The sequence below is a fragment of the Triturus cristatus genome, chromosome 7 (assembly GCF_964204655.1).
Source record: "Triturus cristatus chromosome 7, aTriCri1.1, whole genome shotgun sequence".
In the NCBI taxonomy this organism is placed as follows: domain Eukaryota; kingdom Metazoa; phylum Chordata; class Amphibia; order Caudata; family Salamandridae; genus Triturus; species Triturus cristatus.
In genome coordinates this window covers 1,246,009,159-1,246,022,313 of record NC_140590.1, presented here as the reverse complement: position 1 = coordinate 1,246,022,313, position 13,155 = coordinate 1,246,009,159, and the positions used below count along the sequence as shown (strand labels likewise).

Sequence of the window (13,155 nt, the reverse complement as noted above, 5' to 3'; positions counted from 1 at the left end):
CGATTCGGTATTTACCGAATTATTAGCTACATATGAAATAGATTCCTAAATACTGATATTCGGTATTTAGGAATCGGTATTTCATATTTACCTACATCAGGCCCTTAATGTAGCATAATCGTGCTTAACAGCCCAAGATTTTAAAATGGATGGGAGGCAAATCTTGCTGGCATAGCAACAGAGTCCCAGACCAGTCTTTATCCCGAATTTGCAAATGGACTTACATTTTCGTGATGGGCCACATGAATGATAGTAAATACGGATCTTTAAGCCAAAAAAATGAATTGACGAGTCTACCCAGAGAAGTAATCACATTTGTAAGTAAAAAAAAATATACAAGCCAAAACTTAATTTCAAAGTTTATTTAAGAAAACCGTACAATTTCTGACCAACAATGAACCAATAGGACTTAAACAGCAAAATATACAACAGAATCAATGATCCATTTTGAAACTGGCACTCAAATACACAAAGGCAGAACATTGAAATGGTATCCTTTTAAACAAGGCAATTGCTAAAATGTAACCAATTTGAAACTATAAAATCCAAGTGTTACCACGCTGGTACGGTATTTGATAAAGAGATGCCTTCAAAACTTTACCATCTTGCCCTGCAACATACACATTGAGATTAATAAATTGGTCAGTTACTATTTTTTCCCTGAACACCAGACAAAAGCAGCAGCCAGATCAAAGTTGCGACTACCTTTACCCTAGTTGCAGGTATTGCAAAGACATCCCTAGGAACTTACCTACAAAATGTAGATAACTAGGGTACACAAGCTACACTAACAAATCAATGACAAAAGTAGGGGCCATACATATGGTTTTAGGGTCCAATCTTTAGATAGTAGCTCCAAGATAACATACTAAGTACAGCAACGTTTTAGGCAAGATGTGACATGCTTAAGAGTAAACAAAAACGTGAATGCAGTACTAAGGGAAAGTACTTGCAGAATGCTGCAGTGGTCAGGAAGGGAACAGGATTATAGCTTGGTGTGAACAAGCTTGAGTGGCTCTGCATTCTTGCCAGAATCTTGGAGGAATGGTGAAAGATATGGGTACAGCTTCTCAGTAAATACCCCATTGAAGGTGTAGATGGGAGACATGTCATCAGCATTGTAAAAGGACACCTGCCCCCCTTCATAATCCAGGTACACACCTATCTTTGATGGCTTGGAAGTCAGGTTCAGGGTCTTTGAAGGAGACTCTAATGCCTTGAAAGCATTACCATTCCTCAGCCATATTGCCCAATAGCCGTTCTTGGGATTCAGCTTGATCTTACCCTTCCTGTTACTAGACTCGCTGGCCATTCCAACATCCCAAGCGGTTTTATTTCCTACTTCCACCTCCCAGTAGTGCTTCCCCGAGTCAAATCCCTCAGCACCAAGCACAAGAATACACTGGCTGAATCTCTTTGGATTGTCTGGAAGTTGCTGCTTGGTATCCGTGTACTTCACACTTGTCAAGCCTTCAGACAGCACCAGATTGGGATGTGCAGTGTGGGGGTCAAGAGTCAGTGGAGAGAGACCTGCAAGAAGAAAGCAAACACTTCAGATGCCATTTAGACAGCTTTGAGTACTACAAGTTGCAAATTGGCGCTGACCCAAGTACAAAGCAAAAGATGTGCCCTTAAGGCCTGCTTTTGCATCAAAGTTGAGCCACAAACCTTTCAATTCTGGGTCTTTAAAATAAAATAGTTACCTGGCTGAACAAAAGACTTTAGCTCCTTCCATATGATGTACTGAAGTGGACCCTTGAAGCGACCCTGGCTGAGATCCTTGTTAACCAGAACACTTTCGGCTGGAACACCCTTCCTGTGCTCCTCACAGCACCTGAAAAGAAACCCATATCCATTTAATTAACTACTTACTACACAAATAAAATTTACCAAAGCTTTACTGGAAAGCCATACATACTTTTCAATGAAGCTCTTTATATCCTGCAGGGGGAAAAAAGAAAGAACACAATTAATTCAGCCAGTACCCAAGATTGGCATCCAAAACATGAAAATCACTGTACTACCTAGTTGGCATTACATTTGGAAACTCCCCTGCCGGATAAATGTACCTGACCATGGCAGGTCATGAACATCTCGATCCAGGAAAGTCAGTTTCTGGGCCCAGGGAGCGTCGGCTCCCACCCCAGGAGGGTCCAGAAACCTGTCATATGGTGACAGGCTGGTGTTAATCAGTAAGTAGCCGACCAGCAGTTGGTTTAGGTGTCCCCTCTAGAAGGGACCTCAGAGTGCATGGTATATTCAGTCTGACACTGGAACATATGCAGGTTTATTCTGAGATGTTGGATACCAAACGTCCCAGGATTCAGTAATGCCTTTATAGTGCTAGGAAACTTAATGACTAGTTACCCAAACATCTACTCATTAGAGCTTTACTGGGCACTTGTATAAACAACGGCCGTAGATATAAGGACTTGTCTGCTCGCAAGGTATAAGGGACCCTGTCCCAAGGGTCACTCACCTAGGCCTCGTGCAGTGCTGCGCAGACATGGCACAGGGATAAGTCATGTCTACCTGTAGACAGGCTAAAACTGCAGTGGTGCCGGTTTGTGGTTAGAGATCCCTTGGAGCGGCACAACTCACCCACTGGCCTTTCCTGGCAACCATGGTAGCCTAGGTAACCCTTACAAGGGGATTGCACGTAGGCCAGAATTGCACCAATTGTGGAAACAATTAGCACAGATTAGGTAAACACGCCCTGGTAACCGGAGTGTTCCCTGGGTCCTTGTCAATCAAAATGCATCAGTAGCAAAAGTTAGGGGGCAACCATACAGAAAGGGCACTTTCCTACTCATGGAGATTTATTTATCCAGGGAGTGTCGAGAACATCTCATTCTAAAACTGCTGGTCATTGCTACTCAGATTTGGTAGTGAGCCAGTCAAACTCAAGATAAAGCAGCCAAGGAATTGAGATAACTACAGGTCAGGTGTGCTAATAAATCGCAGTATTTGCCCTACCTCTGTGGATCCAATGTACAAAATCCAAATCTGAAGGACATTTATGAAGTAGGTTGCAAAAAGCGACTTAATTGGACACAATCATAGGAACAGTGATCTGCAAGGTTCAAACCATGTCCGATAACTTTTCAAATGAAGATTTTGAGTAATTAGCCTGTTATTCTTAGAGTAAACTAGGCTTGACACGTATTAATTGGCTTTTGAAAAGGGGCACTCCCAATAGGCCCTTTTAAGTCCTCATTATCTGCACAAGATCAGTTTGGTGAAGCTGAAGAACCAAAACTATGATTGTTACTTGTTCAAAAGATATTGGCTTTCCCACTACATTTTGATGAGTGAACCAAAACACTAGGTTCAGTCTTTAAAGACTTAATATCCAAATGAGCATGTGTGGGGTGCCAATCCAGTATCACACTTCAACAAACAAAGTCGAATTTAAAATGTGTAATCTTGTGAAGATTACACAAAGACAGAAAATGAAGGTCTAAGATTACACAACTTAGTCCCATTCGGATACAGGATTAACATTTCCTCTGGTTCCAGTTTATAAAATGATTACTGATGTGGTTCTGATGCAAGATGGGCTGCCCACAGGTTGACCGCCAAGCCCAGATTTTAATGGTGATTATCGGCATAGTTGGTTAAAGTGGTATTTGTGTGGTTAGACGTAAACAAACATTATTCCTTTTTTCCTATCCTTTCACAGTAATTTTCAATACAAATCAGACTAACATGTCCACTGCTTAAGTTGGTATCATATTTCCAAAGACTAATTCACCAAGAACTGTTTTTGGTTCCAGAGTAGCGTGCTACGCACCTAAAAGCGCTCAACACCTCAAAGGTAGCGAGGGATAGAATGCAATTACACTTTCAGATAAAGAGAAAGATTGGGTACTGGGCATTTATGTCCCTAAATCAATCAAGGCTGCAAGTTCTATATATTTAACTGCTATTACAGCTGCAATACATTCCTCGAAGCTCCAACACCAGCTTGTGCGCACAACTCACAGTAGTGATAACCGATACTCTAAAACTTTATGGCAGTGGATAAATTACACAATTTATCTACAAGATTTAAGGAAGACAGCCGAGGTTAAAGGAATAGGGGTATGTTTCAAAAGGGCATAGCGCTTAAGTGAGAACTCCTTTACACTAAATACTTACAGTCAGGAACGCAATTGGATCACTTTCATTGAGCCTGGACTGAGTGGTTGAAATTGCCTCTTCAATAAACTCGCAATTATCAGTCATTTTAACCAAGTTGGCCTCCATATCTTTCAGCAGACCTTCTCCTTCTGCATTGAGATCCTCCACCATTTTTGCTTCTTTTTCACGAAGGAACTGGTGAAGTTTTTCAAACTCGCTCTCGATGTGTTTCTTATAATCTATAATATTGTCCTAAAGTAAATCAAAATGGCAATGAGGGACCAGATAACTAGAGAATTACGAATTCGATGTTCACAGGCTTAAATATTATAGAAGGGATTTACAGAAATTGGCAACAAAACATGTATCAGTTTGCGTATCTAATGGATTCATGGAATGGAGTAATTTAGTGGAATCAGGTAATTCGGTTTTTCAATGACAAATAATGAACCCCAAGTTTACCAGGACGTATGTGTGTTTTTTTATGTAGACAAAGTGGTAACTGCTCGCAAATGAACGCCGCCCCATTGGGTAGCAGCAAGAATGAACTGCAGTTGTGGAAGCTAGTAAGTCCGCCCCACCGTGACAATTTTAGTCACTCCCACCAAACCAATAAAGTTATTGTAAAAATAAGCACTCACTCTGTGTAATGAAATCTTCTGGCTTTGATCACATTTCAGCTTCTGGTTTTCCTTCATCGTGGTCTCCAATGGGGTCACTAAAGCGATTAGTTGGTCCTAGAATTAAGGTAAAGTGTCACAAATGAGCTGTCAAACGTTGCCCATTGACAGATCGAAATTGTGCGATAATCCGTCCGGCCCAGCACACTCCCATATAAAGTCCTCCGCACAAGTCAACCTTACCATATAATTTAGGCGGACGCTTGATGCACAATTCTAGCGTTAGTAAATATTGGACGAGGCTCGTTCAGCGCCAGAGAAATACAGCAGTCGAGTTGAAGCAAGGGCCATGCACTCACCGTATCTGCAGTAATTTTACGAAACCGATATCACTTTTATCCCTAAATATAGGGTGACGATTGCGACATTGTGAACACATACCCTCAAGTAATTACTTTCAAGGTAGGGCATGACCAACCGACTTCCTTGTAAGGCGGCTATGCAGAATGGCCTAGTGTAAAAAGGCCATTTCAAGCAAACTACATCTGTGAAAGTTATTTTGCACTCTAGTAAAACGCAACCAATCCCACCTGTATGCGGAGCATGAAACTGACTTAGATAGTTTACCCGTCAAAACGTTAACCCCATTGATAGGATAAAAATAAAAACCCGTTCCCAAAGCATTTAAGTAAACTGATTGCCATCTAGGTGGTTTCGTTTATGCGCAAGGGCAATAGAATGGCAATGCATTAACAGGAGTTTGAATTCAGTGGCGGCCAAACACCTCAACTGCTTTAAAGGCTTACCCGGTACACTCCGACGGCGTCCTGGATAGGCAGGAAGTTGTGGTTAGAGTGCTTCAGAGAGTCGCGGCAGATTACACAGGCCAAGATCCCATCATCCTTGCAGAACAGTTTCAGCCTCTCGTCATGCTCGTCACACTTCTCCTTGGGCTTCACATCCTTATCTTTGACACCTGCGGCTGCTTTCTTCACCAGGTTAGCGAGGACTCGGTTGGTGGTGTACTTTCGTTCAGCCAAGACTTCCTTACATTCTGGACAGGAAAAGGGGTCGGAGGCACTTTCCCAAGACTTATCAATGCAGTGCTTGCAGAAATTATGACCACATTCCAGAATGACGGGCTCTTTGAACAAAGACCTGCATAGAGGGCAGGTCAAATCCTCCGTAAAGTCATCCGCTTCGTCCACTTTCCGTTTCTAAGGGAAAACAAACAACTTTAGGGACCATAACAGGGTTTGGCATTTTTAAAACTAATCTAAATAGGGGAGGAACTGTTTGCTGCACGCGACACCCTTATTCATAATTCAGATGAATACATTGATGGGCAACTCAGAACTGACTCAAGAGTAACAGGCAGTTGTCCCTGCTGGTTACCCTCGAGTAAAACAAGTCAGCGTGCACAAATTAATTGGGCATGCACCCAACGAGCATTGCCCCTTGGTTTCTTGACCGGGGGAGGAGTCTCCACCCACACCCCTCCGGTACCAGAAGAACCACAATAGGCAATTATTTACAAACGGCCGAGCTGCCACTCGTGCTTGCAGCTACACTTTAACTCTGGTACTCACATGGTGACCTAATGTCCAGTTAGAGGTCCGACAGATTACCATCAAATGGGCATGAGCCGGTACAGTGACCGTTAATCGCCAACACTTGAGACAAACAACTTGCAGTGTGCCCCCAGAGATGGCACAACCGAGCTGGTGCGGCTGCTGCCTTAATTACATATGCGGGATATTTGTTGGTTCTCTGAACCGACACTCGTGCAGGGGCGTGTCCTAGAACGGGACAAGGGGGAAAGATATATGGCGATCCATTGACATGGGTATATTAACAATTTTACCTTCAGGAGTGGAGGGCGAATGTTGGACAGGACACTGCTAGAACAATGCTAAATAGGCAGCTGTATGTAGCTGGTTTGGTGGAGTGCACACCGTTCCATACCAACTCCACAAGAGCTCAAGCTTTAAGCATAACTCAAGTGTAAACGCTTTACTAGAAATATCAGCAAACAAGGCCGCTGTAGCCTTAGAATAAAAGTTGTTAAATCCGCTTTTTCCCCTTCATCACACCGGTCTAGACTGGATGCAAATGGACAATGAACGTGTACATTTATGTTCCTTTCCAGAATCAAACATAATAAACACAAAAGATGATTTAGAGTGACTGTATTTATTTACACACATGTACAATTAATGACAACACACCAGCTTATAAACTGATAAAAAGCTAGCTGAGCATCACCATCCGTTGGCATGGAAACGGTCGGAGTAGACATTATACTCGTGGTTCTGCCCACGGGGTCCGCAACACTCACTATGGAGTCCTCGACCATTTATTATAAGTGAACTTGATCTTCACGAAGTCAAAACTAAGTTAAGTAATCTGAATGGTGAAATTTAAATTTGTATCTTAGCTTGATCAGTTGTAGTGCAAGTAAAGCTAATAGCATGGACAGTTGGTGACCTCAAATTACAACATGCACCAACAAAAAAACACGGGGAGCTTTGGCCGACATCAATTCGAAATATGCTTACTCATTAAAATTAGTAGTTCTATTGTTAAACCTCTCCCGTGTTTAATATACAATTTACGTGTCTACAGTATGGAGGTTAAAATGACAGAAAAATATTTCAGTAAACATTTAATGGGGGATCCCCAGGACTTTAAGATCAAGAAGCGCTGGTATAGACAATATTGAGCTACCACGCGCATGAGACGAAAGCAAAGCAGTCGTGGGCCAATGCTCCTTTCCGGTTCTTAAATTGGAGATTGTAAAACGTACCTGAAAGGACGTTTTGTTTTGGGGTGGCGACTGCCCACTAAAAGCATGACCACACTACCACTCACCTACTGGCCAACTCCGAGGCATCCTCGTTTACGACAAAGTGAAAGGAGGCTGAATAAAAACCAGACACCACTGGTTCAGCAGACAAATGCAACGAAGGCTTGGAGCGAAGCAAACCCAACAGAACAGTGTCGGGTAGCCATACGTTTACGTAGAGGCAGACGGACATGCAGGCAGTCGTGGGTAACTGTTAGGGTGTTATACACCAGACACAGGCTCGCAACTTAGTATAGTGCCCAATCAACAAAGATACCCCACGTTTTAAACGTTAAAAGCTCTCCATAAGCCACACAAATACCACTTTAAGTCAAATAGGCAGACAAGTGCAGTGTCTGCTGAACTACTGTTTACGTTACAATTTGTACTAAATTACAAAAGGAGCCACACTTTACAACCCATTGGCTGGGCCGATGTTGAGACTTGTCAGTAACCTTCGTCACACAGAAATTAACTATCTGTTCACTTGCAAAACACCGGTCCACGAGGTGCATATCAAATGCCGTTAAGATTTTAACATGCTGTGGTGGAGATATGGTTGGTGCCGAACTGGGACTGCAGCGATCATAGCTAAAATTGGGGACCTGTTTAATACAGACGCTACAGTCCATATGTAAACAGCAATACTAGCATAGAGACTTGTTACCTTCTGATCACCATCTCCGTCTTCGATTTTTCTTTTATTGGTTCGGGCGACTTTCCCCTCAGACTGGTCTGTCACGCCATTGGTTTCATCCTCTGCGTTATTCAATTCTTCAGTCTTTATTTGTTTGGCTTGCAGCACACGAGACTTGTCCACCCATTCATTCTGACGCCGATTCACTGCAGAAAAAGTTAGCTTACAAACACTTCGTAACAGGAGTTGGGTGCACGTAGTACATGTGAGCCCTCAATGGGAGTTTGAGTATCGTAAAAGGGGAGCTCGTCCACACCAAATTCCGTTAAATACGCCGAGACAATTAATTATGAGATGCTAGTGCTTAGTATAAAGGGTTACAGATCTAGAAACCACCATAATTAAGCGCCTTTATAAAAAGTCAATAAAATACTGAATCATTTTAACTAAACTTAACCCATAAACACTTAATTAAAAAGCAAACTTTACCACCAAAACTAGGGTGCAGACTTTAAGTGGAAAGTAAGCGGACGGGGGAGGGGGGCGTGTATGTAGTGTATGGCCCACACATCTTTTACAAAGATAACACGTTACCCGCAAAGACCATGGGACAATTCAAAGTATTGTCAGCTCCCATTTTGTAGGGTATGTGCGAGTGAAACAAGACTGCATCCCTCAATTGCAGAGCATCTGGCTACGCGCAGAAACTGGAAGATCTGCGGCCAGGAGCATCAAGATTAAAGTTACCAATTCACTCACTACAGCTAACGCTGTAAAGGAGTGCAATAAGTAAACTATTTCACTATGTTAGGCAAACAGCCCACCGTTGTATTAGCTACAAAAATTAAGCCGCCAAGCAAAGCCAACAAACCCAATAGTTTGTAGATTGTTTCCAAATACGTTAAAAAACCAAATACAAAGCAACTCTAGGAACTAGTGCATCTTTACTCCTTCAGCTGCGTCTGAAATGATGCAGAAAACGTTAATGAAGTACATTAAAACGCGCGTTTAGTCACTGCTTGTCAAATTGAAAGACGAAAATCTACTGCTGGGCTAAATATTACATAACCATTGCTTATTTGAGACTTACATCCAACGTAGTGCACGTAGAATTCCTCGGCGTTCTCCTTGGTCTTGCGGGTCTTAATTATCTCAGCAGCGTCTATCAGGGAAAAAAATACGTTAGATCTCGGACCATAAAACGCTGCGGTTTGAACAAGCACGGCCATATATTACTTACTTAAAATAGTTACCTAACAATTGAAGATTCATACCAAGTTGTCGTGGGGTCATCCCTTCAATGACAAGCTTCTAATGTGGTCCTTAAAGTGGATTTAAGACGAAATGAACCTTGTAGCAGAGGCCATCTCCAAAACACGGCAGTGAGACGAGCCCCTGCAACAAAAGGATTCACAGCATGCGTGCACCAAAAGCCGCGAGGAAGGATAGTGGGATGGTAGCGATACGCTTCTTTGCAGAGCACAAACAGCGACAATGTGTTCGCGGCTCTCCGACTTAGCTATGCCGCACGCTTAGCAGTTTCATTTAGAGGACTCCCGTAAGGCCTCAGGAGATCGGCGGCATGAATCAAACCGACTCCGTTTCCCAGGTTAAATTAGTACAATGTAATTGCTCGGAGGTGGTCTCACTGGAATGGTCTAGATACATGTGCTGTAAATCACATGCACCACGTCATTAGGAGCTTGAGTGATAGGCAAAACCACTGCGAACTGGCTAATAAACATCGTGACATAAGTACTTTTGGTGCTGTGGCACCAAAATAAGCAAGATATGCCCGATTTCAGTGGCAGTAATCGGGTACTGTATACCGTACCGGTAACTACACCCGAAAGTGTCATTTCGTGCGATAAACAGACTTTCTTGGGGCAACACTTGTGGCCCAAGTCTTAAGCGGCGTTTAATCGCATCGCTGAAAGAACTATTGTCACCAATCCAAAATGGAGACCAACCAGCAGGCATACAAAATGGTGGATCGGGCGCGCGCCCGCCCACGGCTTCACGCCATGGCATCCATTGCGGTTGCACCACGTGACAGACTGGCCAATCAGAGACCTCCACCGCATTTTCTGCTGCGCAACAGTCTCGGATACAGAAGGCATAGGAACCACGTTCAAAGCGAACTCGCTTGTGCCGATGCATAAACAAGCATTTGGGAAGCGCTAATTTATCACCCCTTCGGTTTTAAAACACTGTCGGGGAGATTAAGTAAAGCTACCGCGTGAAGCAGAGTCACGACGCTGAGCTGCCGCCGGGGATCGTAGTGACCCCGAGCGCCTCGCAGTCAGCCGCTGCACCACATTCGTGACTCTTAAGAAAAGCAGTACGGGCAAACGTAATTCGCCCTCGAGTTTCACCAAATACACCCACTGTAATGGGAGTTCCGATCGGACGACTTTTTTCAGAACACTAGTGCCTTTGGCAGACTTAGAAGTCAATTAGGCCCTCTATGGCCAACACCGAACTCGCGGCATACAACCGCTGCCTCATTTGGTAATCTGTCTGTGTCATAACTACAGAAGTATGACATGCACGTACTACGGAATAAGGACTACACTGAACACCTTGAGGCCAGCACTATCACAAATGGAAAGTGCAACGGACTTGGCATGATACCCCACCAAACACCCGGGGTGTCCTCTAGGTCCTACAACGCCCACCCCCCCTCCAAGTTCCACCCTCAAATCAGTCCTTCCTTACGTAGGGTGTTGTCGCTACGACGGCACTTGTATGTATTGCCGACGGTAACGGTCTCTGCTGCTTCCATATTTTCCTCTTCGTCGTCATCACATTCCTCCTCATCACCCTCCAGGTTGTCCTCTTCCTCGTCCTCTTCGCAAGTGCCGCTCTGGTCCATCTTCTCGGGCTCGGCGACGGTAGAATTTGCCATGGCACCGGTAGGGGCAGCAAACACAAGGGGGACGAAATAGGCAAGTCCTCGCACGCTGCTGTCCGGCAGGAGAAGAATGAGCGCAGTCTCGGGCGGCAAAGAAATACATCGAGCGTGATGGCGTCACAATCAAGCGGACGCCAGAAAGGCGAGGCTCAGAAGTCACGCCTTATTCTTCTGTCACAAATTCCGCATCCATCTTAGAATTGCTGCATTTTAATCTGAATTACAATTGTAACTGGAATATGAGCTCGAATAGCGACATATTTTGTGCCGTCCTCTTTACTTAAAGTAACGTTTTGTAAGATACAGACAGGAAAGAACGTATGTTACGAATTGAATGAGTTGTAAGATTTTGGGACACCATAAATATATGATTTGCTTATTAATACATATATAATGCTTTACCCTAGGGAGCTGTAATTTTGGCACTTTGTTCCCTAGAAGTCGCGCTTGAACATAGTGTAAGGCATCATCCTGGAGCACAATTAAACTAGTGTATTTTGAAGCGGTTGCCTACGTTCCACATCTTTTCATGGCGCGTTCACGCGCGGGTACTTTCTCTGTTTCGTAGCTCCAGACCGTTGTCATGGAAGCCTCTGGAGCCGACTCTTTCCACCTTCCAGTTCCTTCCTTCTTTCTCCGTTGATCGCCATTTTCTCGAATGCTGTTCCATCATGTCCATTGTTCCGCTTTAAACGTAAAAAAGTGACATAAGAGGCTTGCATTTAATTGTACGAAAATAGAGTAGCACAATATGTAAAAGCGAAATGCAAGGCATTTTCAAACACTTTCTTCTCAGTGTGCGTATTTTACGGCAGTTTTAATTTTTTAATACAGCGGTCTTCTATAACGCGAACCAAACCCACCAAGTAGAGTTACCACCTTTGCCAGAGTAAAACATCTGCTAGCTGTGCCCTGTTTAAATTTGCAAAGGTCCGGGTATGACAATTAAGTACTGTTGGAAAACCACTCCCACACTAGGAGGGGTGGTGGTGGTCTTCCGGACACACTGTGGTAGCTTGGCTCGAGTGGTCAGGAATCAGGCACGGTAACCATGCGTGCATCCGTTCCAAAAACGACTCTACACCGTAAAAATTATGAAAATATCTTTCTTTATCTTTTTCTCTTAGTTGCTGATTGGGAAAATAAATAAGTCAATCACAATATACAAATTTTAAATAGTGCAGGTCAAATAAATACTGTCTGAAGATTCAATAAATAGGGATGATCATAAATACAAGGGACATAAATATAAGTGCAGGTAATACAGGCAATTAAATATTCTGAGGCAATAAATGCTGTACCAATAAATATTGTGCACCAACAAGTCCTGTGGACCAATAAATATAGTGAAGCAATAAATAGGTAAAACTCAATAAATACAGTGCCCCCAATAAATAATTAACAGTATACAGCAACACTCATGTAATCAGATCACTTTTCAATTCCTAAGGGCTGATTGGGCCCAGGCACAGCTTGTAGGGTTGTGGAAGGCTTGAGGGGGGGGGTCTACTCCCTGGCTGGGACAAGGCTGAGGCCTAAACTGAGGTAGATCAAGGGGGGAATACCAGTGCCCTGGCTTTCTCTCTCCACACAACCTCTCTAGGTTAGTCCCAGTTCACCCCTGGCACAGTCAGGTTGGTTTCAGCACCTCCCTAGCCCCTTAGAGCAGTCTCTCAGGTCTCCACAGGGCCTTAGGCGCCCTCTACTCCACTTACTGCCCTTTTTCTGATGTTCCGACGCCGCTGGAGTCGTGTCGATGCCGTGAGGCGGTTCCTGTTCGATCTCGGCGGCCTCGGCACAATGTCAGTTCTAGACGACGCCGGTAGGCGGTTCCGGTCCGATGTCGGCGGCCTCGGTTCGATCTCGACCTCCGATTCGACGGCGTCGGGCAGTCTCTACTCGATGTCGACTTCGGGCGGCTCCGGTCCGATGGCGCTCTCGGCTTCGATGACGTCAGCCGGCCTGGCCTCGATGTCGACTTCCGGCGACTCCGGGGTGCGATCCTCACCCCCGACCT

General features: G+C 44.1%; 1 protein-coding gene across 2 annotated transcripts; it reads right to left on the bottom strand.

Moving 5' to 3' along the window:
- Positions 1-347: 347 nt before the first annotated feature.
- On the bottom strand, positions 348-11,207 carry LOC146811713 (zinc-binding protein A33). 2 transcript variants are annotated; one of them, XM_085618708.1, is made up of 9 exons: positions 10,943-11,207; positions 9,315-9,386; positions 8,255-8,430; positions 5,549-5,959; positions 4,764-4,859; positions 4,141-4,374; positions 1,919-1,941; positions 1,704-1,834; positions 348-1,530 (listed from the first exon to the last, which is right to left on the bottom strand). In XM_085618708.1, exons 1-9 carry the CDS (start codon positions 11,130-11,132, stop codon positions 986-988), a joined length of 1,878 nt encoding a protein of 625 aa, XP_085474834.1. In that variant the 5' UTR covers positions 11,133-11,207; the 3' UTR covers positions 348-985. The 2 variants fall into 2 exon arrangements, with proteins under 2 accessions (XP_085474834.1, XP_085474835.1); XM_085618709.1 differs by lacking the exons at positions 8,255-8,430; positions 9,315-9,386.
- Between the last annotated feature and the right edge of the window lie 1,948 nt (positions 11,208-13,155).